The 22,432-nt window shown below is 38.9% G+C and overlaps 1 protein-coding gene across 1 annotated transcript in view; it reads left to right on the top strand.

The window, feature by feature from the left end:
* The first annotated feature begins 1,706 nt into the window (after positions 1–1,706).
* The window catches only part of Mmp16 (matrix metallopeptidase 16), a 241,821-nt gene continuing 221,095 nt past the window's right edge, over positions 1,707–22,432 (top strand). The window contains exon 1 of the mRNA XM_032905461.1: positions 1,707–2,390. Within this exon, the coding sequence (XP_032761352.1) occupies positions 2,259–2,390 (132 nt within the window). The 5' untranslated portion in view covers positions 1,707–2,258. The remainder of the gene's footprint in view (positions 2,391–22,432) is intronic.

Below are 22,432 nucleotides of genomic sequence, written 5' to 3'. Positions count from 1 at the left end.
TACATACGAGATCAAGGATGTTGTGAAAATTCAGTGAAATACTATGATGAGAAACATTCTGCAAATTTTAACTTACTCCAGTATGTGGGGTAGCTTCTTAATATGTCTTCATCACACAAATGCGCGCGCGCGCGCACACACACACACACACACACACACACACACACACACACACACACACACACTCACAAACACCTACACACGAAAGGGTCTAACTGAATCTCAACTGAAAAGATTGGGTTTATGTCCCACGGGTTTTAACAAAGCAGCAACAAGAAACATGGAGTTTTCAGCCCCTCCTCCACCTTCCAAGTTTCATATACAAATTATTACTGTCCAATGCAATGCTTGGAAGGCTATATTTTCCAACACTCTCCATCTGTTTACTAAATTTGACCTCTCGTGTTCAGTTTCTTGCTTTACTGACTGACCATGAAATACATCTTGTCAGTTCTCTCTTCCATTTTGCCTAGGCAGCTGTCATGGACCTGGAACAATGCTGGCCTTTGCTTTGGTTGCTTTTCCCTCCGGTGGGCTCCTCTTCCCCTCTACTGGCTGCCAAGGAGAAGCACATTTATTGGCCTTGCCCCCAGACAGATGCCTGCCTTGCTCCCTTCCCCCATTCTCCCCAGCCAAAAGTCACCTGCCAAGGGCTGGTATTTGCTGCCTCCCCTGTCCACCTCCTCTCACTGCCTCTGTTCAGCTCCAGTTTTGCACCCTCGTCTGAAGTTCTCTGGCTCTGTTTGCGAGCCTGGCATGACAGCAGTCTACCCCCAGCTCCTGCAATTCTCCGGGCTCCCTCCAGACCCCATCTCTCTCTGATTTGCTCCCAGCATCTTCCTCCTGCCCTTGTCCGATGTTCATATTCACAACCCCCCACCACCACCCTTAGAGTGGTGAGTGCTCTCTGTTTCCCCAGCTTCTATCCTGGCTCTACATCTGCCTTCTCCTCAGTGGCTCCCCCTCTTTCCTCAGATGTATTAAAAACCACATCTTTGGAATCCCAGCATTTTGATAAGTGTTTGCCACTCATTTGATGACGGTAGTTTCATGCTGAGTCTGGCTTTTACTTGTCGCAAACCAAAAACCTGTTCCTATTCTCTGAGCCTATAAGGCTCCTGCAATGATCCTGGGAGACAGCAGGGCACAGGATTAAGGGACACTAACAAAGTTTTTGATGGCAGGAATTTACCATGTCCCTCCTACAAACTTGGTGAGTCCTGGTAACTGACCCAGACTACCAAGCAACACACTGGAACCTGGTGGTTCTTCTGATTTCCAGCACTAGGGATCTCTTTGAACCTCCTTAACTAAGATGCTGAATACCCTTCAAGACCAGGCCTGGGCTGCTCCTTGCTTCCACTCGGGTCCACAGCCCAAGCCCCACCCAAGTTCTGGTTGGGGAGGGGCGCACTTGTTTTTAGATGTCTGGGCAAGGAGCTAGAGAGGTGTAAGTAAGCATGGATTCTCCCGATTCGTAGGTATCAAACCTCTGGCTGAGGGACAGGTAATAAGGAAAAGAGAGTTCATCATGAACTAGGGCCTTAGAGGGCCCGGTACCCAATACAGTGGCCAGTATCTAAAAGGCATCCTTTAGGAGTCGTCTCCTTTAAGAAGCGCGCCTGCGTGTGTTTCGTGTGAGTGTGCCCGCGTGTATGTGTGTGTGTGTGTGTGTGTGTGTGCGTGTATGTGTGTGTGTGCGTGTGTGAGTGTGTGTAGGACCGAGCGCGTGCGCGCGCGCGTGTGGTTGGAGTGTGTGTGCGCGCGGGGCCCCCAAGATCCCCGCAGACCCCGGGAAGGAGGAGTTATGTAGATTACCGATGAACATTCTGGAGGGGAGCAGAGAGGAGGGAAGGAGCAGCGGAGGCAGTGAGCTGGGAGCGGCTGAGGCCCTTCCCGCAGAAACTGGGGGCACCGGCGGCGTAGGAGGTGGAGAAGGCGGAGGACGCACGGGCTGGAGGCGGCGGCTGCGACTCGGCGGCGCTGGGAATCGGAACCGCGGGTGAACTTGGGCGCCACGTTCCGGGCGACGGCCGGGTGAGGATGGTGAACACTTGCAGCCGCTGACCCTGCCTTTCCTCTGTTCCTCCCGGCTGCCGAGCCTGGCGCCCATCCCCACCCCTGGACCGGTGGGTGAACCTGCAAGCTTCTACCCACCCCAGGACTATTTTTTCTTTTAAAAGGAAACAGGGAGTGGGCATTCGGAAAGAGGGAGAAAACGCAGGGGAGCTCGTCCATCCGTTGAGGCAGAGTTCACTATGATCTTACTCGCATTCAGCTCTGGAAGAAGGTTGGATTTCGTGCATCGTTCGGGGGTGTTTTTCTTGCAAACCTTGCTTTGGATTTTATGTGCTACAGTCTGCGGAACGGAGCAGTATTTCAATGTGGAGGTAAGAGTACAGTGCTTCCTTCCTCTCCCCTCGCTCGGCTGCTTCCCTGGAACCTTTCCTTCACTTCTTGGATCCTTGTAGCTCAGAGCACATTGTTTCCCTTGCCAGTCAGCAACGAAAACCCTCGTTGAGTTTGCCAGTGTTCTAAGTGATGGATGCCTGGAGACCCACAATCCGTTATCCCCAGCTGCACAAAGCACCATGCTTGCCTGCTCACAGACACATTGTAGCGTGCTGGTGCTGCTTAGCCTGGGAAGAGGCAGAGCTCTATGGAGAGCAAACGTGTAGCTTTATAAGAAAGCTTGAGTTTCTGCTGCATACAAGGCTAGGGAAACCACATTGATGGTTGGTATCATGTGCCTGGGTATTGTTCCTGCAATATTTCTCCTTGTGGTCTGTGCCTAACAAAGGGAGGTAAAAATCAAAGAATTCAAGGAGAGTATGGGAATACTTGATATGCTAATAACATCACTTTGTGATAAAACACTCAAGCAGACAGTATCTTTCTATTAGGCATAACTTAATACACTGTAACTAGATCTAACTGTACAGAGCACATGAAATCTATCTCCTCCTCTAAGAGCCTACTCTCTCCCTTCCCAAGGGACTGGAAATAAACGCGGCCCCTTCGAATAGTTTAGAGGTGTGTTTTAAATTTGATTTCACACTGACATGACAAAGCCGGGACATCTTTGGTTGCCATTTGTTTAATGTGATGGCTTTGGGAACAGACAGCAGCAGTAATGGGCAACTTAAGGAAAAGGACTTGTCAGACCTTCGCGAAAGTGCTCTTCCTGTCATCCAGTGAGCTCTAAAGCTGGTCATGTGCAGTGAGTCGAGAAAAGCCATGCACACCTGGGCTTTTTGTTGCACAGTTCCTTACACTAGCATTACACTTAAGGAGAAGGCTGTGGGAGGGTCTGGGTAACACAAACTTCTCTTAGTGATCACGGCCTCCTATATCTCAAAAGAATTACAATCGAATCTGTGGGGATTGGTGCCGTTCTTCTCTGTTGTAATGAACTGGTTCTTGTTCCCATTGTGGTGTTAGGAGCTTGTGTTTACACAATAGCTGGACCTGTTGCACACGGTTGAACATGCTTCATGGAACCGATTTATAAGCAACGTGTTCATAATAAGTGCCAGGTGTGGAGGCAGAGACTGTCCTTTGGACTCCATATAATGGGGGCAGAAGAAATGTATTTGCAAAAGTAAGACCCATCGTCACAGTAATTAAGAAAGTTTGCAAATGCTAAGTAGGAATATGTTTCAAAGAAACCACCATTTGAAAACCAGAATAGGTTCACCATTTGAAGCGCACAATTGATTTATTTTACTTAAAAACATCAATGAAAAGAAGCTGAGGGTCCAGACATTTCTTGATGGACAAGTTGAACTTTTGAAATTAGATGTCGCTATGGGTTTTGTCCTAACATTTAAGTCAGGAGATAATTTAATTGAGTTAAAGGCATGGCAAGTTCATAAGCTGAAGGAATGGAAGTGACAAGCTGTTGTTAGCAATGCTGTATACAGAGCAGGCTGTTGCTTGGTGGTGGTGGAGACTGTTGTGGGGTGAGGCAGAGGGGGCTGGAGTAGGTCCTGGTTAGTATCTTGCTTCCTATGGGAATCTCAGCCTAGGTAGAAACTACCTGCTAAGGAGAACTCTTAACTTACCTTTGCAGGATTGAATGACATCAATGTTTTGATGATTATTAGGTTTGTTTTGTGAGGCTAAATATAGGTTAGATTGTATTACTTTATATTGGAACCTCTCAGTCAGTTCAACCGGCGGATATTGTTACCTGAATGAGGTTGAGATCCTTTTATTAAAATGATCTCATATTGAATTTCAAATATCTCTTTCTGCGTCTCAAGGCTTATGAAGAGTAGTTAGCAGAGCCACTTTCCCCTTTTTGGGGCATCTGAGTTATTCCAGCCATGCTCATTGCACGATGCAAACATTTAACTGACAGATGAAAAGAGTCATGTGCCCTCTGAGACCTTAGTAAGCTTACTTAACACAAAGGGAGTTTTCTAATGATTTATAGGAGATTGTGTCTCAGAGTTTGTATCATTTCCAAATAGCTTTGTAAGCTCTTCAGCACTTCTTTGGTTGGATGTCTAGCCATTTTCACACACACGCGCGCGCATGCACACACACACTCATACAAACACACACACACTATATATATATATATATATATAAATATATGATACTATGTATATTAACTATCAAGTAGCTGATACTAAAAATATGTATCAAAATAGCATACAAATCTAAGATAATAGAACATTTTCTAACTTGTGTTTACGCCTGATGAATATTTACTAGATATCTCTTTCTAATAGAAAATGCTAATGGGAAAGATATTGCATTACTTTTCCAGGAGAGGCACTTGTATCATTCTTGCTAGTCTTGGTTGTAGAATAGACACAGTAAGAATGTTTTATTCCATTCATTGTCCAAAACAAACAAACCAAACCCCACAAAGCCCAGCAGTAGTATCAATCATGCTTGAGGCTCCTAAAGTCCTGTTGTTTTTTTTTTTTCCTAGTATACACACTAAGCTATTAAGTTAGACCAGAGCTTTGGAGAGATTCCGTTCATGCTGACAACTAAGATCACAATGTTTTATTCATTGAAGAACTTAATTTGTGATCCCCCATACTTTTTATTTGTATGATTTAAGGTAAAAAAAAAAAAATGCCTGTATTTTTTTCTCCCTGTGAAAGGGATTGAGCAAAGGTATTTATGTTAATTCTTTCCTGTCTGATTTTTTAAAGAAAATAAATATTTAGGATGTTCTACTTTTAGAAAGGATGGTAGAAAATTTGAAATTCTTGTGAAAGTCAGTGCTAAAGGTATTTGTATGTGGTTTTGAAGAAGCAAATATAGAGTATTCATCAAATTAAGAAACAGACACTGTCAAAGGCAGTACTGTGAATGGATTGCCTGTATTTCTCCACTGCTCCTTAAGTTGTCAGTGAATATTCATCACTGAGGTCTGTCTGCATCCTGGAAATGGTAACAGTGAACACCAGCACATTACAGGGAAGCAGCATGACTAATATTAACTGAAAATCAAAAGCTGCTGTCATTGGATATCAGTCTAAGGCTCAGGTAGTCATTGGTCAGAAAGCTGTGAAAGTCAAAAACTGCTGTCATTGGGTGACACTCTAAGGATCAACTATTCATTGGTCAAAAAGCTGAGCTAGTCATTGATCAGAAGCAGCTGAATTATTAACAAGACATTGTGATTTAGACCCTATACTCTTGGAGTCAGTTTATTCTTAATGTCATTACTGCAAATTAGAGACTCCATGACTCTGGAGCTTATTTCCTGGGTGCATACATTGTTATGAAACTTGGACTACATTATAGTTTATGATGGCAATAGCTATTGACTGGGATAGCATGCCACATATATTAGCAGTTGTAGATTGATTTTGAACAATAATACCTGCTTGTTAGGAGTAGAGACATTGTAAGCCAGGTCTATGCTGAAAACAAAGCATGTAAAACTGAATTGTACATAGAGCAGTATCGACAATGATGGGGGGAAGTCTTGAGAAGGCAAAATTTGATTTTCTTAAATCAAAGAAGATTCTATGTGCATATTGATCATTTACTAACAGTGTTATAAATTGTGACTGTTATTACTTTTTAAGTTTTCTTGCATTTGTTTTATATAACTGGTTGGGATCTGTTCATCAGTTGTCTCATCTGTCTAAAAGGTCAAAGTTTCATTTGGATAGCTGTGTACTGCATTTGAAATTGCCAAGGAGTGGTTACGAGATATGTTAAGAGATAAAAATACCTATGTTTTATAGATTTAAAATTGCTGTATGTTGACACACTTCTATTTCCTACGTCTTGTTTTCTATTTCTTTTAATGTTCCATATTTATTATTTGATTAGCTCATAAAATTATGTCCGGCTCTAACCTCTACCTAGAGCATCTCATACGTCTGTGTCATAGCATCTATAACCGATCTCCAGCAGGGGCCCTGTGACTAATTCATAAGTGTGTGTATCTGCTACGAGGTTGTAGGCAGAACGAGCAGTTCACATGTCCTGGACATTTGACATGTTTCATAGGGACAGGATCTATAACCAGGAGACCAGGAGTTAACAGTTTTGGACTCTCCAGCTTCTCCTTTTGTTTCACTTTGGCTCTGTTTTTCTCTCTGGAAGTTGTCTGGACAGGCTCTGCCTAAATCTAGAGTTCTTTCGGAAGTGCTTCTGAAGGTACACAGGCCGGGGAGGCACATTCGTTCTGATAGCCCCTCGAAAAGTCCACTGAGATTTGAAGTTGCATCTCTGTCTGTCCAGTTAGATACTTTTCAGACTCTTCTAAAAAATAAGGATCAAGTTATATTCTTCAGTAAAGTAAATTTAAAAGTGCTGTATATGAAGCTTCTACTTCTTATTAAGGATATGTAGTTACTAAATAGGAAATCTTCACGAACTTGCTCAGATTAATATTTATGTTTCTAATGTTGAACTAATGTTATTATGTGTCGATTTATTTCATTTTGAGACCCTCTACAGCTATTCACCATGTACCTTTTCTGAAGGTATTTATAAATGACTAATTAGAAGTTTTTCAGGAATGAACTGACAGAGAACACAAATCCTGATACTCGATTTCCTGGCTTCTATCTAATCTCATTGCTTCTGTTGTAGTGCTTGTCAGTCTCTGAAAGTTACAGTTTGCAAATTTGAGAGATGATAGTATTTGCTTTGCTTTGAGCTTGTCTTGAGGTTTGAATGAATACCGTATAGCATATATATGTATATATATATGTATATATCTTATAGGAATAACTTCTTCACATAGTTAAATACAAATCTTTTTGTTTGTTTGTTTGTTTGTTTTTAGAAATCACTCTGGATAGATGTAAATCAATGTTGATACAGAGGACATTGACAGGATACCAACCAATTACATAATAGTCTATCACAGTCAGCCAGTCTGGAAGACTTCATTTAAATATCTTTTCTATTTTTGTATTATAATGTCTTGAAATCTATCATGCGAACATCAGAACATTTTCTTCCTGTGTTTTTTTTTCTTAGACAGTTTAGCTTAAGAACGTGATTTTCACATTTTGTCATGTCATCTGTTACTATCATAGAATGTCAAGTACAGCTTACACCTTCTATTACAAGGCAGAGTTCTCTCAAATCTGTTCATAGTTTAAATAAGGCCGTCAAAAATATTTCTTTATAATTCATATAACATGTCCATTTTTATTCAATTAGGGGCTAGGTGCTTTGTAGACCAATCGTAATCAAAATTTGAATGTCGAGTTCCAAGAATATCAGGAAAAAACATTTCCCATGAAGACAGAGAGCATGGAATATGAAGGTGGCATCAGTCTTGTGTTTTTCAGTAACCGCTTTGAACATGGCCACTTTTCCATTGACATTTTCTAAAGAAGCAAGTATTAAAATAAACTGTCAATAATGCCGTGTTGGTTTGTATTGACTGCTAACTTGACAACGTCCAGAATCACCTTGGAGACAAACCTCTGGGTCTGTCTGGGAGAGATGTTTCTAGACTGCCTAATTAGGGTTGGAGATGCTGGGAGCACCTGTTCTCAAAAGCTCTACCATTTCTTCCACAAGGAACTATACTCTCAAGCTGTGAACCCAAATAAATTTGTCCCTTAAGTTGCTCTGACATTTTACCACAGCAATGAGAGACAACAAAACAAAACAAAGAAACACCCTCCTTGACATTAATACAAAAGGCCATTTTCAAATTTACAGTAGTTAGTGTCTGTTTCATTATATGTTATATATACAGCCATTGCAATATCAGGGGTGGGATATACATACCACACAATTTGAGAACAATTTAGGGTTACAGAGGTAAATATTTCAAGTTTTCTCTAAGTTGTGTACCTTTGGTTATTAATTACACATAATCACATTACTAGGTCTAACAGCAAATTGAGCTTCATTCTCAAGTATCAACGTAGTCTTGTTACTAATAAAAATACTGGCATCAGATGACAGTAAGGTTAAAATTAGCTTTTTACCAAGGTAGCACACTTTAAACATTAAATACTAGAAACAAGAACATGTTATTCCACAAAAATGTGTCCGTCACTCACAAGTAGTACTTTTTAAGGAAAAAGGAAGTTGGAATATGTTGTCTGAGTTTCTTGAGAGTGTATTTCAAAATTGATTATCTATCATCTATCTATCTATCCATCCATCTATTTAAATATCTACCCATACTATCTATTATGCATGTATTATGTATAATATATATATATATGTGTGTGTGTGTGTGTGTGTGTGTATCTACCTACCTTGTTATAATCTATCATATGTGCATCTCATCTTTGTTGTAATGCTATGGCCTATCTGTGTATGTATTATGTGTGTTTATTTTGCCTATTGTGGGAAATAATTTTGATACATCATCAGAGTGCTAGTTTACATTTCTCATCACATATTTAATTTTGGACCCTGAGAAATATTTATTTCATGAAACATGCAGCTAATATAACCGACGAGGAATTCCATGCGAAATGCTAAGTGCTAAGTAATTACTTAAGTAATGGCTGAGAAACAAAAGTTCTCTTGCGTTAATTTTTCTTAGGAAAGTTATTTGTAGAATTTTGACATGACTTTTGAAACCATCCTTGATTGATTCTTCCTGCCATGTGGCACTGAGTCCGTGGTGTTTCAACCCCTACACCACTCATACACCGCTTTATAAAGTTTGAATTTATAAGCAGCTTGGTGAGCCATATAATAGAAGGTTGATTAAATGTGACCTCTGAGTGCAGTATATGAAAAGTGGCTAGAGGGCGCAGTTGAGCTGTCTACTAAATACTACCACGCAAAATCCAGACAATATTGCTGATACCCAGAAGTGCATGCTGACCGGAGCCTGATACAGCTTTCTCCTGAGAGGCTCTGCCAGAGTATCTCAAATACAGAGGTTGACACTTGCAGCCAACCATTGAACTGAGAACAGGGTCCCCAGTGCGGGAGTTAGAGAAAGGATTGAAGGAGCTGAAGGGGTTTGCATCTCTGTAAGAACAACAATACCAACCAACCAGAGCTCCCAGGGACTAAACCACCATCCAGGGAGTACACATGAACAGACCCATGGCTCCAGCATGAGGATGTAGCAGAGGATGGCCTTGTTGGACATCAATGGGAGGAGAAGCCCTAGGTCCTTCCAAGACTGGGCACCCCAGTGTAGGGGAATATATGGATGGGGAGGCAGGTTGAGTGGGTGAACATTCTCATAGAAAAAGGTATCGGGGGATGGGATAGGGGGTTTATGGACGGGAAACCGGGAAAAGGGATAACATTTGAAATGTAAATAAAAAAATCCATTAGAAAAAAGGAAAAAAAATAAAAAAAAATCAAAGAAACTAGGTAGAATCAGATGTCACCGAAAGACTCATAGATAGTCAAATATTTTTAAAGAAATCAGGGAGCACTTAGATCATGATTTAAGATATTACTTGGCTTGAATGATGGTCATTTGGAACCAAGAATTACATATTTCCTCAACACAGATTCAAATTAATGTTTCTTTGTGGGGGGGAATGATGTCCCGAGCTTGACAGTATGCTAAAAAATGTGATGTGCTAATTGCTAAAAACTTGCTTCATACATTCTCCTTACTTGTTGGAAAGGTCATAATCTATGTTTTCATTGACTGCACTGGCTTTGGTAAGGCCAAAAGACTTATGCACTTAGAAAGGAGGTGGGTAAGTTTAGTTTGGTAACGCCTACTCTACTATAGGTCGCAAACATCAAATGTTAAATGTACAGAATGGTTATTTAATCCTTTCATATCTACTTGTATTATTTTCCTAACATTTTGTTAGAATCATATTCAGTGACTATTTTCCACTGAAGACAGGTTTTGAAATAGTTTATGTCTATTGTTTTAAAAATGAGTAAGAAGTTCTTCCCAAACAGGGGCTTCAACAGTCTTTCAATTTGGAAAATTTATAACTTACATGAATGAATATTATACGGGAGAAGTATATGAATAAGAAGACATTGACTAGCACATTAAAGAGTATCAAGATGTAATTAAGGTATAACCTATTCACAGATATAATCAGGCTTTAGAAATGTGTTTTAGTCTAGTCAGTTGAGTGAGATATGGAAAAATAAAATAAGCTATGTTTTCAGGAGGGATAATTATTAGAAGGATGGAAATTATTTAGTGGAATGAAGATTTCATCTATTTGGTTTAGCTATAGACAAGAGAAGGCAGAGAAAATCTTCTAAGGGAAGCTGAATGCTGTCATTGATGGCATTCCATGTCTCCAAATTGTGTGCACTTCATGTGGCATGAGGCGTGCACCTCAGCACATTTCTGACGTAATCAATCTCAGTGGATATCACCAGAAGAATTTTTCCGTGGGAACTTTTCAGAGTGGAATCAGTGTCATAACAGTGATTGTTTTTAAGGATTGATACTTGCCTTGGTTTTAGGTATCTATCTTTTGTGTGTTCATTCTTTCTTTAAGCATTTGCTTGTCCGTTTCTTCTCATAGGCCTACTTATATCTTCTAGTGTCTTGAGGCACCTAATACTTTCAAGATATTTCTGAGCCTGCTTTCCAAGTTGTAAAACATTGTGAGAAGCCACAATATAATATCTACCCCTCCCTACTTTCATCATGAGTTAAATGAAATAGATGCCAGTAGGGCAAGTAGGTTGCAGGAGGTAATGAGTGCCCAATTGCTTGTATGATGCTGAGAACAAACTTAGTCTGGAACACTGCCAGTTAAAGGAAAAACCTTCTTGCAGATTGAGTATTCTTAGTATGCAGCAACTTTTCTTAAGTCCCTGACTGCTTTACACCTGTATGGAATTAAGAATAATTGTTTACTCCATGGGAAATTCAGAATTAAGGGGCATCATTTGCTCCCAACAGGAATGCCATCTTCATTGTTTGTGGATAGTGTAAGTCTTTAATGACTGCACTGAACCCATATAAACAGTCACTCATCCTTGATACTGCGAGTAGGGGGAGGTTTACTTCCTGTAGTCTCTCTCATGACTAGAAGTGCAGAAATAGGATTTTTTTAGCCATTGTATACTAATTAGAAAAACATCTGGAAAATTAGTTCAATGGAACAACTTAAGACTTATTCAGAGGTTTCAATTTAACCGTACAAGCAACTTTAAGTAACAATTGAATGCTAAGTGTTTAGCTATCTTGTATTAGCACATATCATTATCACTACAGTGTTGGGAGTTAGAACTCTTCCTCCTTTACAGAGGAGGGAGTGAGCATTTTGCCAGAGCCAAATTCCATTGAAGTGTTGGGAGGAGAAGCCTAGGATTAAAGGAGGAAGACTGTGTCTGGAACACAGGCTCCTAAGTCACTTTAGGTGAGAAGTGATTTCCAGGTTCTCAGGAAGAAACTTTGGATCCACTTCCAATTATGACATCTTTCATACTCCAATCTAAAACTAAATATTTAATATACATAATGAATTCAAGGGGGCTGTTCTAAGCAGAGTCTTAACCTGGAGTAAAACTGAATACAGGGCCTAGCGTTCACTGCTCAACAATGATTATCTGGAGATCAGTAAAGTTTTTGTGTTAAATGTCTGTTCTGATTTTTAAGCATTAGAAATGTATAACCTATCTAAGACCTAATCTGACATTACATGTTATATTAGATAAATTGTAATCTTATTTCTCAACAATTTGTAACAATGTAGGTTACTATGGAATATGATGTTCAGAGGTCATAAACATTTCATGATGAAATATATTGACCATTGTAGAAACAAAATGTCAGTAGTTAACATTATGGTGCCCTGCAGGAAAGCAGGTTTGTATGAAAGACCTTGTGTATGTCTAAAGCCTGCTGTATTATATGGTTTTTGGTCATTTCTGTGTTTATATTTTTATCACCAGTTGTATAGAAAGTTCAAGATAACAGATAAACTATTCAAAATATTTATTTGTAATGTAAAAGAAATTTCTTAATAGAGTGGAACAGAGAGAGAGGGAGAGAGGGAGAGAGGGAGAGAGGGAGAGAGAGAGAGAGAGAGAGAGAGAGAGAGAGAGAGAGAGAGAGAGAGGGAGGGAGAGAGAGGGAGAGAGGGAGAGGGAGAGAGGAGAGAAATGCTTTGAAAATAATTGAGTAAATCTCCACATGTTTTCATAAGGCCTCATATCCAGTCCCTGCCATATTTGTACAGATTACAAGTTGGTTACTGATGCAGATATATTAAATAACATCTTTGGGTCTTATGATTGTTACATTGTGTAACTGCCATGACTCATAATATATTCATTCATCTTTTAAAGGAGATTTGTGTGGAAACCAGCTTACTAGGGCAAACTCTAGGTTGTTTTGTGAGGTTATTAGTGTGAGATACTTATCCCATAACTTTTTTGCATCCCCTTGAGCAGTGCATTCCAATGTGTGTGAGAGTTTTAAGTCCCATGTCCCTTACACACTATAAACTTGTGTAGGTGGAGTTACTGACTCATTCTTCCGTTACTCATATGTAAAACATGGAAGATAATGATCAAGTTTGTTGTAAGATTAAAGACCTAGGGACAGATATTCAACAATGAGGAAATAACATTTTCATAATAAGTGTTGCTTATATACATAAAAACATAGTTTTCTATTTATTCCCTCCATCCTAAAATAACTCTCAAAATGCACAAAGTAAACAAAACCATGATTCCTAGTAACTTAATGTTTAGTAGAGAATGAGATTATCCTTTTCTATAATAGTTTTTAAATGTGTATAACCAGTGCGGATCTATAAAGGCAAACATTTAATTGGGGCTGGCTTAGAGGTTCCGAGGTTCAGTGCATTATCATCATGGCAGCAAACAGGGCAGCATCCAGGGAGTCATGGTACTGGAAGAGTTGAGAGTTCTACATCTTGTTCCACAGGTAGCCAGAATACTGGGATCCTTAGGCAGCTTGAAGGAAGCTCTCTTGTGCAATGGGGAGGCCCTCCAAAGTTCATGCCCACAGTGACACTCTTCCTCCAACAAGGCCACACTTCCTAATAGTACCATTCCCTCTGGGCCATGCATGTGGAAACCACCAGTCAACATGCTGGAGAGAAGACAATACAAAGAAGGACAGAACGAGTGACGTGGTGTAGATGTTTCTTTCCTTGCAGGTGCTGTACCTTCCTCTGAAGTCACTAAGGAGGGATAGGGGAAGTGATCGAATAGATTAGAGGATGTAATAACTAGTACTTAGCAAACAATGGCAATAGCGTTAGCCTGCTCACTACTCCAGGCAGACAGGAAAACCGCATTTTCATGGTGTATTTGCAGAGTACTCAAAATTATCCTGCCATGGTATGTGGGAAATAACTATCCCAAAATGCAGGAAACTATGTGTTTCTGCTTAACCATTCGTAAAGTCTGAAGATTTGGAACATCTCTAAGTGACTTAGCAATGAAGCTCCACAGTATTGATTGGATTAAATAAGTCATACCTCCAATGGTAAAACTCATTGTGTTTGTCATCAAATAAAAACTTACTAAGCATGGAGATGGTAAGTGAGGCAGTGATAGATCAGACAGATAAATGTCCACATAATCAGGAAAACCAGAGGTCAGGGACTAAACCACTAACCAAAGACTAAACATGGACTGACCCAGGGCTCCAACTGCATATGTAGCAGAGGATGGCCTTGTTGGGTACCAATGGTAGGAGAAGCCCTTGGTCCTGCCAAGGTTGGACCTGAGTGCAAGGGAATTTTGGGGGGTGGTGTGGTAAGGGGGTGTGGCTGCAGGGGGGCAGCCTTATAGAAGAAGTGGAGGGGGAGGGGATATGGGGCTTATGGACAGGAAACCGGGAAAGGGGATAACATTTGAAATATAAATAAAGAACTATCCAATAAAAAAAGAAAGAAAAAGAAAGAAAAAATAAAATGAAATGAAAGTAGATTGTGTGGGTGCTGAGACAGGAGGGTGGGTAGGGGACCGTCCTCATAGAAGCAGGGGGATGGAGGAAGGGATAAGAGGTTTAACTGGGAAGGGGGATTATATTTGAAATATAAATAAATAAAATAACCTATAATGTAGAAGAGAAATAAAGGAGGTTGTGGGAACATAGATCTGAATGCCAGAGTTGGAGACAGCAGCATCCTTGGGGTTTATTGGCCAGTATGTCTGTCTGAAGAACCGAATTCTTGGTAGAGAATCTATCTCTAAAATTAAGGTGGAGAATGAATAAGGAAGGTATGTGATGTTCTGTGGCCTCCACACACATGTAGCACACACGGATAGTTTCCTCTACAGCATATAGTTCAGGCATGTGGGAAGAAGCACAAGAGAACAGCTCTGAATTCAGAGAGAACTCAGTATACGTAAGTGAAACCCAAACATGACATAGGCATTAAACTTAGAAAATAAGAATCTTAAGTAACTATAACTATGATTTATGCTCAAAAATTGACACTGTAATCAAGGTAATGTTGGATTAACTTCCTCTACAAGTAGGTGATAATTTCATATATGGTGTCCCACAAATTGACGCAAGAACAAATGAATTGAAATGTTAAAGTGCTTACGTGTAGACTATGCTGTTGTTTATCATTTGGCCTTAGCTGAATAGTGTTTTCCTACTCCTAAAACATTAAAGTAATACCAATGCCCTTTCTGTCTCCCGTTTGCATCTGTCTTCTCAGTTGCACCTCTGTTCTCATCTGTCCTCCTCATGAGCAAGAGATGGATCTCATCTCTCTATATTTTCTCTCACTTGTGTTTTCAACTACATCACTGCTCCTGCCTGACCACATGGGTGCGAGCCTCAAGGCTACATACCAATCTTCCTGCTCCCTGGTACTCAGTCACAACTTCAGACCGTTCGCTTCATGCCATGTATTTAAATCGATCTCCAGTCTTCACCTCTCTTAAATAGCCTGATTTTGGGGCCTTACTAGCTCCAGTATTCACAGGCTGTATTATTCTTTGGTTTTTCCGCAAGACTTCTCACTGTCAAAGGCCACTCTTCTCTCTAGCCTCAAAGATAAACATTCAATGTCTGCATCTTGTGATATATCAGAGGGATGGTCTCTGCTCATCTAAAAGGAAATGAAAACACAAATAACTCTAGCATGTGTTTCATATCTGTGGTAGATTATTAGAAAGACCTAATAAACCTTAAAATATTTATCTAAAAATCCACTAAGGATGGCGCCGATATATTTGTCTTATAAAAAAATACTTTATGAAAATTAAATAGTACAAAACTTTTAAAAAGGAGCATTCATTTACATTTACTTAAATACCTGTTGTAGCTAGATGAAAAAGTAGCTAAACTCTTCTTCACACTTTTGCGTTTACATAGGCAATATTACAAAATATTATACATAGACGCCAGTGAGCTCAAGAGGCACTTCCAAGTAAATGAGAGGAAAGGGGCAGATTTCATAGCAACTTATGAAAGGCGTTTAATCTAGAAGGGACTGAAGACTCTTATGACATTTTGGCACACACACACACACACACACACACACACACAAGCTACACTAAACAGAGTCAGCAGGAGATACATATAAACCAGTGTGATTGCAGTGCTGTCCGCTTTGTACTGGATAACCTTTAGAGAACTCATCCTTGTGAATGGCTAATTCTCCCGTTTTAGCAATCGTTGGTCCCTTAGTTAGTGGTGTGATTCCCTACGCTTCCCAGTCCACATTACTGTGCCTATTGCTATTATTATTGATCAGGTAGTGAGTAGGATGCATAATGTTGAGTTATAGGTGTAGCTTCCTTATCATTTCTAAAAATCAAAGTCTCACAGCAGATTTTAAACATCACTGTTAAAAATCCATTGAGCTGTTCACTAAACGTTAAGGCTTGGCCCATAGGTGTTTAATGCGAAATTCCAGTTCACTCTGCTTCTGTGTGCCTTTGAGCTGTGATAGTCCTCTCACTTGAAGCCTCTAGGCCAAATGCATGGAGAGAAATTTAAAGGGACTGAAAGAATTTTTCTCCCTCTTGCTGAGGGCATATGGATAAATTTAGAATATCAGAGCCAATTAAGTGCCTTGCAAATAATCTACTGCCCAGATGTTGTATTATAAATCCTTTCTGTTTCCCATAGTAAAATGCAGCTAACTAGGAGACAGTATTTGTTTGGTCACCATTGTGTTCAATGAATTGGCGATTGGTTTGCTAAGACTAAAGAGGTTACTATCTCTATACTCAGGGAACAAATGGGTTATACTACCTAGATTCAAAGGTGTCAGTCACTAGTAATTTTTTTTATCCATTTCTCTTTGTCTCTTAACTCATTGGGCCCAATGAATATCTACTTATTTTCAATTGTTAATCATTAATGTTATAAAGAATTAAAACTTGCTTATGTTATACAAAATAATTCTAAATATATCCCTTATTGTCTTTAAATTTACACCATGGCTAGGAGATTAAGAGGAGATTATTAGTGGTAAATTGATGGTGAAAGTTAATATATCACAAAAAGCTGAAATTTAGTATTATATTACCCGCTTCTGTAGCTAGCAGTATTTTTTTCTTATTTCCTTTATTTCATATTTATTTTTGTTAACTTTTCTTTGTAGTGCCTTTAAAGTTTGAAACTTTGAAGTAGTTATTTCTGTGTTTCCATGACTGTTCTATTGGTGGGAGGTTTTATTTGGTTTTGAAGAAAAAGAAAGAAAAACAATAGATCATCATCGCCATCATCATCACCATCATCCTCATTTGGAGTTGGGACTTTTTATTCAACATTTTTATTTAAGACTCGGTATTATGATAGTACAAGAATCCATATGATCGAATGCTAGCAGTAGAGAATGGTGATCATAAAATATGGATATTGTTTAGACTGTCGACTAGGTGGACCAAGCAAGCAGGGGACTCATTTTTCCTCATTTCTATAAGTTCTCTGAGAATTTCATACACAGTGTTTTGTTCATATCCCTCTCCCAACTTCTCCACCACCTACAGTTCTTTACAGTTTTTAAACCTCTTGTCTGTACAAACCCCTTTCACGTAACCCTAATTCTGCCCCCACTTCCTGTCTTCCTCCACTCCTTGTTACAGTCTCTGTGCCATGCGGGCCCCTTACTCATTGCCATTCTTTTCCTTTACAATCTAGGTGGAAGAAAATGCCTTTCTTTACCAGTACGTGCTTACATCCAAGTTTGCTGACCAAAACCCAAGAAAAGCCCTAGGATTAGTCAACATTAGGGCATTTATTCCCTTTGAACTTCAAAGAATGTGTGAAGTCCATAAATAGCAGGTCCTGGAGCCAGGAGCAGCAGAGAAAGGTGGTTTTCCCAGAAACCGAATACATATATTCTGCAGGTCATCAGCAGTAGATGCCTAAGATGGGGAAAATGACTTATTCTTGCCATTTGTTTGAGTTCTTGTCATCCATCTGTCTTTCTTCCTTTCTATATCTTCAACTAGCCTACTAACATTTGCTCAATTCCTTTCCTACTTTCGTTCCAGCGTCTCTTTTGTCTGTCATTTTCCTTGTCACCTCTGGGTACATTTGGATGGCAGAGCGCCTGTACATCAAAGCTGTGACTGTCAGTCGAAAGCTATCACACATGCAGAGTGAAAGTCAGTGTGGAAAAGGGCAATGAAGTCATCATTTATGCACAGATTACATAACAAAGACAGAATATAGTCTAAGTGTAGCTTATAGCATGAGGAGAACATGCCCAGATGCTCATGGTTGGTCTTGAGCTGTAATTTGGCGTTTTGCTATTAGTTTTCCTCAAGTTGGAGACATGTAGAAATAGATAATCTTTTTGTTCTCCTCTTCCAACAAATCATTTTACTGACTGAGGAATCTTCCTGGCCCCAAAGTTTTTTTTAAGTGAGGGAATCATAGATCTGATTGTTTCTATGATTAACCACATAGTTCATAAACTATCTGAAATATTAATAAAATTGATAAATTTGATCAATTTGATCAATAAAGTTGATCAAATTGATAAAATTGCTCAAAAGAGAGGGGTAATACACGAAGCTTTAGAACTTTCGACAACAGTGTTCCTGTGACTTTTATGAACATGCAAGGGAGGTGAATCCTTAGTTAGATGTCAGAAGTCAGTAGAGTAAGCTAGTGATGAGGGAGAGTCTTGTATTTTTTGGGCTGTTGTCTGCTTTGACAAAATGCAGTGTGAAAGAGTAAAGTTTTATCTGTTTCAACATTCACGTGTATGTAACTGTATTAGTGTGTTCTTACAGACCAATTTTGGTCAAACAAAAGGATCAAGAGTGAAAGTATATTTATAAATATTTTCTGAGTTCAAACACTGACAAATTCATTTTGCTTCAAATAATTTTATTTGGAATATATTCTTTTTCGCAGTAGCAGAGATAAGTTGAATTGTAGGAATAGGTCTCTCATCTCAGCCTTAGGCACTTTAAACAAGACTGCCTTTCTTTCATCTTTGTTTAAATTTATATGCAATGTTACAACTAAACAGATTCCTAACTATGTACACATTATGTCATATCTGTTTATACATCTTACTTTTCATAAGGGAAAGATTTAGAGTACAGCATGCATATTCATGTGTAATTCAAAGAGAGCTTTTGAAACATCAGTCAACGTTTTATACCTGTCTCAGTATTTTTATCGTATTTTTAAAATTTGTTGCAAATAAGTAACAGAGATATTGAAATGAAAGAAATGTTTGACTGTTTCCTGGACAGAATGAAGAAGACGATTAGACTGTTACACTCTAGGCACTCTTTGTTCTGAGTTGCTGCTTGTAAGACTTACTACAGTTATTGATCAGACAGAGGGGGGATTAAAAAAAACTGCACACAGAGAATAAAAGCATCTTGGGAAAAGAGTACCCCTTCCTTTTCAGTCTATCCTTGAAAGGACTATCTTTTGTTTCAAATTATTACATAGCACTCTAATGAGAGATTGCCCGGTTTCTTTGAGGTAGATTTTAAATCAAGGATGAGGGGCTAGGGAGATGGTAAGGGTAAGAGTACTTGCCATTAAGTTTATTAATCTCAGTTTAATTCCCACATGTTGGAAGGAGGCAAAAGACAAACTGTCTTTTGACTCCATACCAGTGCTATGAGGCATCCATCCATCCACATGCTTGCACACTATAAACAAATGAATGTCAACAAAGTTTACATTAAGGGTAATGGTGGCTTATGCAAGGTACAGCAAATAATTAATGTATTTCAATGAAATTATGAATAGATGTTATTCTAATAAAGGTTATGTACTACATGTAACATTACTCTTCATTCTTCCCATTTCTCTTCCTTAATCACATAGAAAATAATGAAGCTCATAATTTCTCTCCTTTGTATTCAATTATCATCTATTAGAAATTATTGCTATGATTTAGATCTATTTGATTTTAATATTTTCTAAATTTTTACTCCAGTTTCATGGAGTTATTCTTCAATGTCTTATTTTCCCTTTATTCCACTAGTCCAATTTGTATCTTTTTATGAAAATCAAGGCTTAGAGGTATGAATATAGAATTTATGTTTAATAATTATTGGTTAATGTTATAATACAGGAGATTTTTCATTTTATTAGGTATTTTATTTATTTGCATTTCATATGTTTTCTCCTTCCCCAGTTTCTCTTCTGCAAACCCCCTGACCCATTTCCCTCCCCCTGCTTCTAATAGGGTACTCCCCGACCCACCCACCTACTCCTATCTTATCACCCTAGAATTCCCCTATACAGGGCATTGAGCCTTCACATACAAAAGGTTTAAATTTTACATTTATCAAACAGAAAAGTAGAGTTCAAGGCAATTCTCATACAGTCTCCTTGGGTAGAAAGGATATAACAATTTTTCTAAATTTTTTTATTACAGTTATGGTAGTTGAATACATACATAAACTCGATTCTGTTTTGTTGAGGTATAACTTGCATGCGTTCACGTTTCTTCCACTATTGCACTGTTCATGCCTCATGGCATTGTTCTCCATGGCGGATATCCATGTTTAATTTAACAGGAAGTACGGGAAACACAAGCAATATAAATATATATTCTAGATTGTGTCTCTTGCCCAAGGCACGCAGATATTAGATTTTCAGGCTTGGTTGTTCTTAAGAATGTTTGTATGAAATTGATATAGATGAAATAAGTGAGTATGTTATGATGTTAGTTATATGAACCGAGATTTATTGACTTCTTTTTAGATTAATTTTGCAGAGATTAAAGAGGAATGACTTTTTGGAGAAGAGTCTTGTCTCTTTTCTGTAATTCACTTAATGTTTTTTCTCCATCTACTTCTCCAAGTCTTATGACAGCATTGCCATACGAACAGCTTACTGACATCGTAATCAATCACATTAAGCTGGCTCTGTTGACAATATTACTGGAACCTAAAGTTCTTCTGTGGCAGCAGGCTTCCACAGAACTCTGGGTGTACTTAGAATCAGAAGCAGATTTTCTGTTTTGTATGGCAGACATGCTTACGGTGTGATTTATCCCGAACTATAGTTTGAGGGAGAAGAGGAAGTAGGAAAAGGAAAAAGATTTTTGATCTCCATGAATCTTTTTTTTTTTTTTTTTAGCTCCTTTCCTCCAAGTAGGCTCTAGGGTAGACGATCTAGAGATACCATGAGAAGATTAATTGGAAGGTTTGATGTTTGGAACACTTTGTTTGTTTTTCATTTTAATTATATGTAATCCAGTTTAAAAACAAAAACAAAAGCAGGAAAATTCTATACACTGACTTAATGTAAAGAACAAGTCATCCATTAAAAATGAACTAATCTATTTGCACTATAGTTTTCTCAAATTATTAACAGATTCAAATACACTTTCAAAGTGTAGATAAAATAAAGTTCCTCCAGCCATGGTAATGTTTGCTGTGGAAGACATTGTTCTTTATTCTCCCCATCATGTAATCACCATAGATTAAGTCTAAAAGGGAAAATCTTTCTACTAACTATTATATGTCACAAGCACAGTGTCACAAAATAAGTGGCACTAAATTGACAACGTGCAGTGGTATTTAATCTTCTGTTCATCCATCTCCCCTGTCAACTCTCCTGTAAGCTTCTGTCACTGTGTGTCTCAAACTTCACAGTGCAGATGGATCTCCTGGGGTTAGCTGAGAGAGCACTCCTCACCTAAGTATGACTGAGTTAGAAATACTTTCTAGGTAGCAATGAATATCCTAGTAAGAGCACCAGTTGAAGGGGAAGCCCTGGGTCCTGCTAAGACTGAACCCCCAGTGAACTAGACTGTTGGGGGAAGGCGGCAATGGGGGAGGGTGGGGAGGGAACACCCATAAGGAAGGGGGGGGAGGGGGGGGATGTTGGCCCGGAAACCGGGAAAGGGAATAAAACTCGAAAAGGATATAAGAAAAATTCAAGTTAATAAAAAAAAAAAAAGAAAAGAAAAAAATACTTTCTTTTAAAAAATGGCAAATACTTTTAAAAAATTACCTTCCTTCCTCCCATGTGATTTAATCTGGCTGAATCATTGATCTTGCTTTGGGAAATACAGCTATAGAATTTCCTCAAAGGTTGTTATCTGACCAGTTGCATATGTTTTCCATTTCATTCTCTAAATTGAATTCAGGTTTATTGGCCTATAATTCTTTGGTTCATCTTTTGTTCCATACATAAATTTGGCAATTACAAGCATTATATTCTCTCCCACCCAGTCTGCCTTCCATTCCTAACATGGGGTATTCTGAGAGAATATGACATAAAATGTACTGAGTCACCTTAAAATTTCAAGGAACACTTCTGCTTTCCCAATGGTGACTTAGCATTTTAAATTACAATTTCATCACTTGGTCACCTCCTTTGCTCTCTCCCATATCCCGCCAAGTCCACTCCTTCTTAAATTTATGTAGTCTTTCTCTTCAGTTTTCATGCTACACACACACACACACACACACACACACACACACACACACACACACACACACACACACACCACAAATATATAAATACAACCTGCTAAGTCTTAGAATGCTGCCTGTTTGTATATGATTTCAAAACTCTCCATGTAACACTGCATAACCAGCCAAAGAGCTTATCTTTACGCAGGACTGT

The sequence above is a fragment of the Rattus rattus genome, chromosome 1 (assembly GCF_011064425.1).
Source record: "Rattus rattus isolate New Zealand chromosome 1, Rrattus_CSIRO_v1, whole genome shotgun sequence".
Classification (NCBI taxonomy): domain Eukaryota; kingdom Metazoa; phylum Chordata; class Mammalia; order Rodentia; family Muridae; genus Rattus; species Rattus rattus.
The sequence above is the reverse complement of the archived record's forward strand: the minus strand, read 5'-3'. Positions and strand labels throughout refer to the sequence as shown.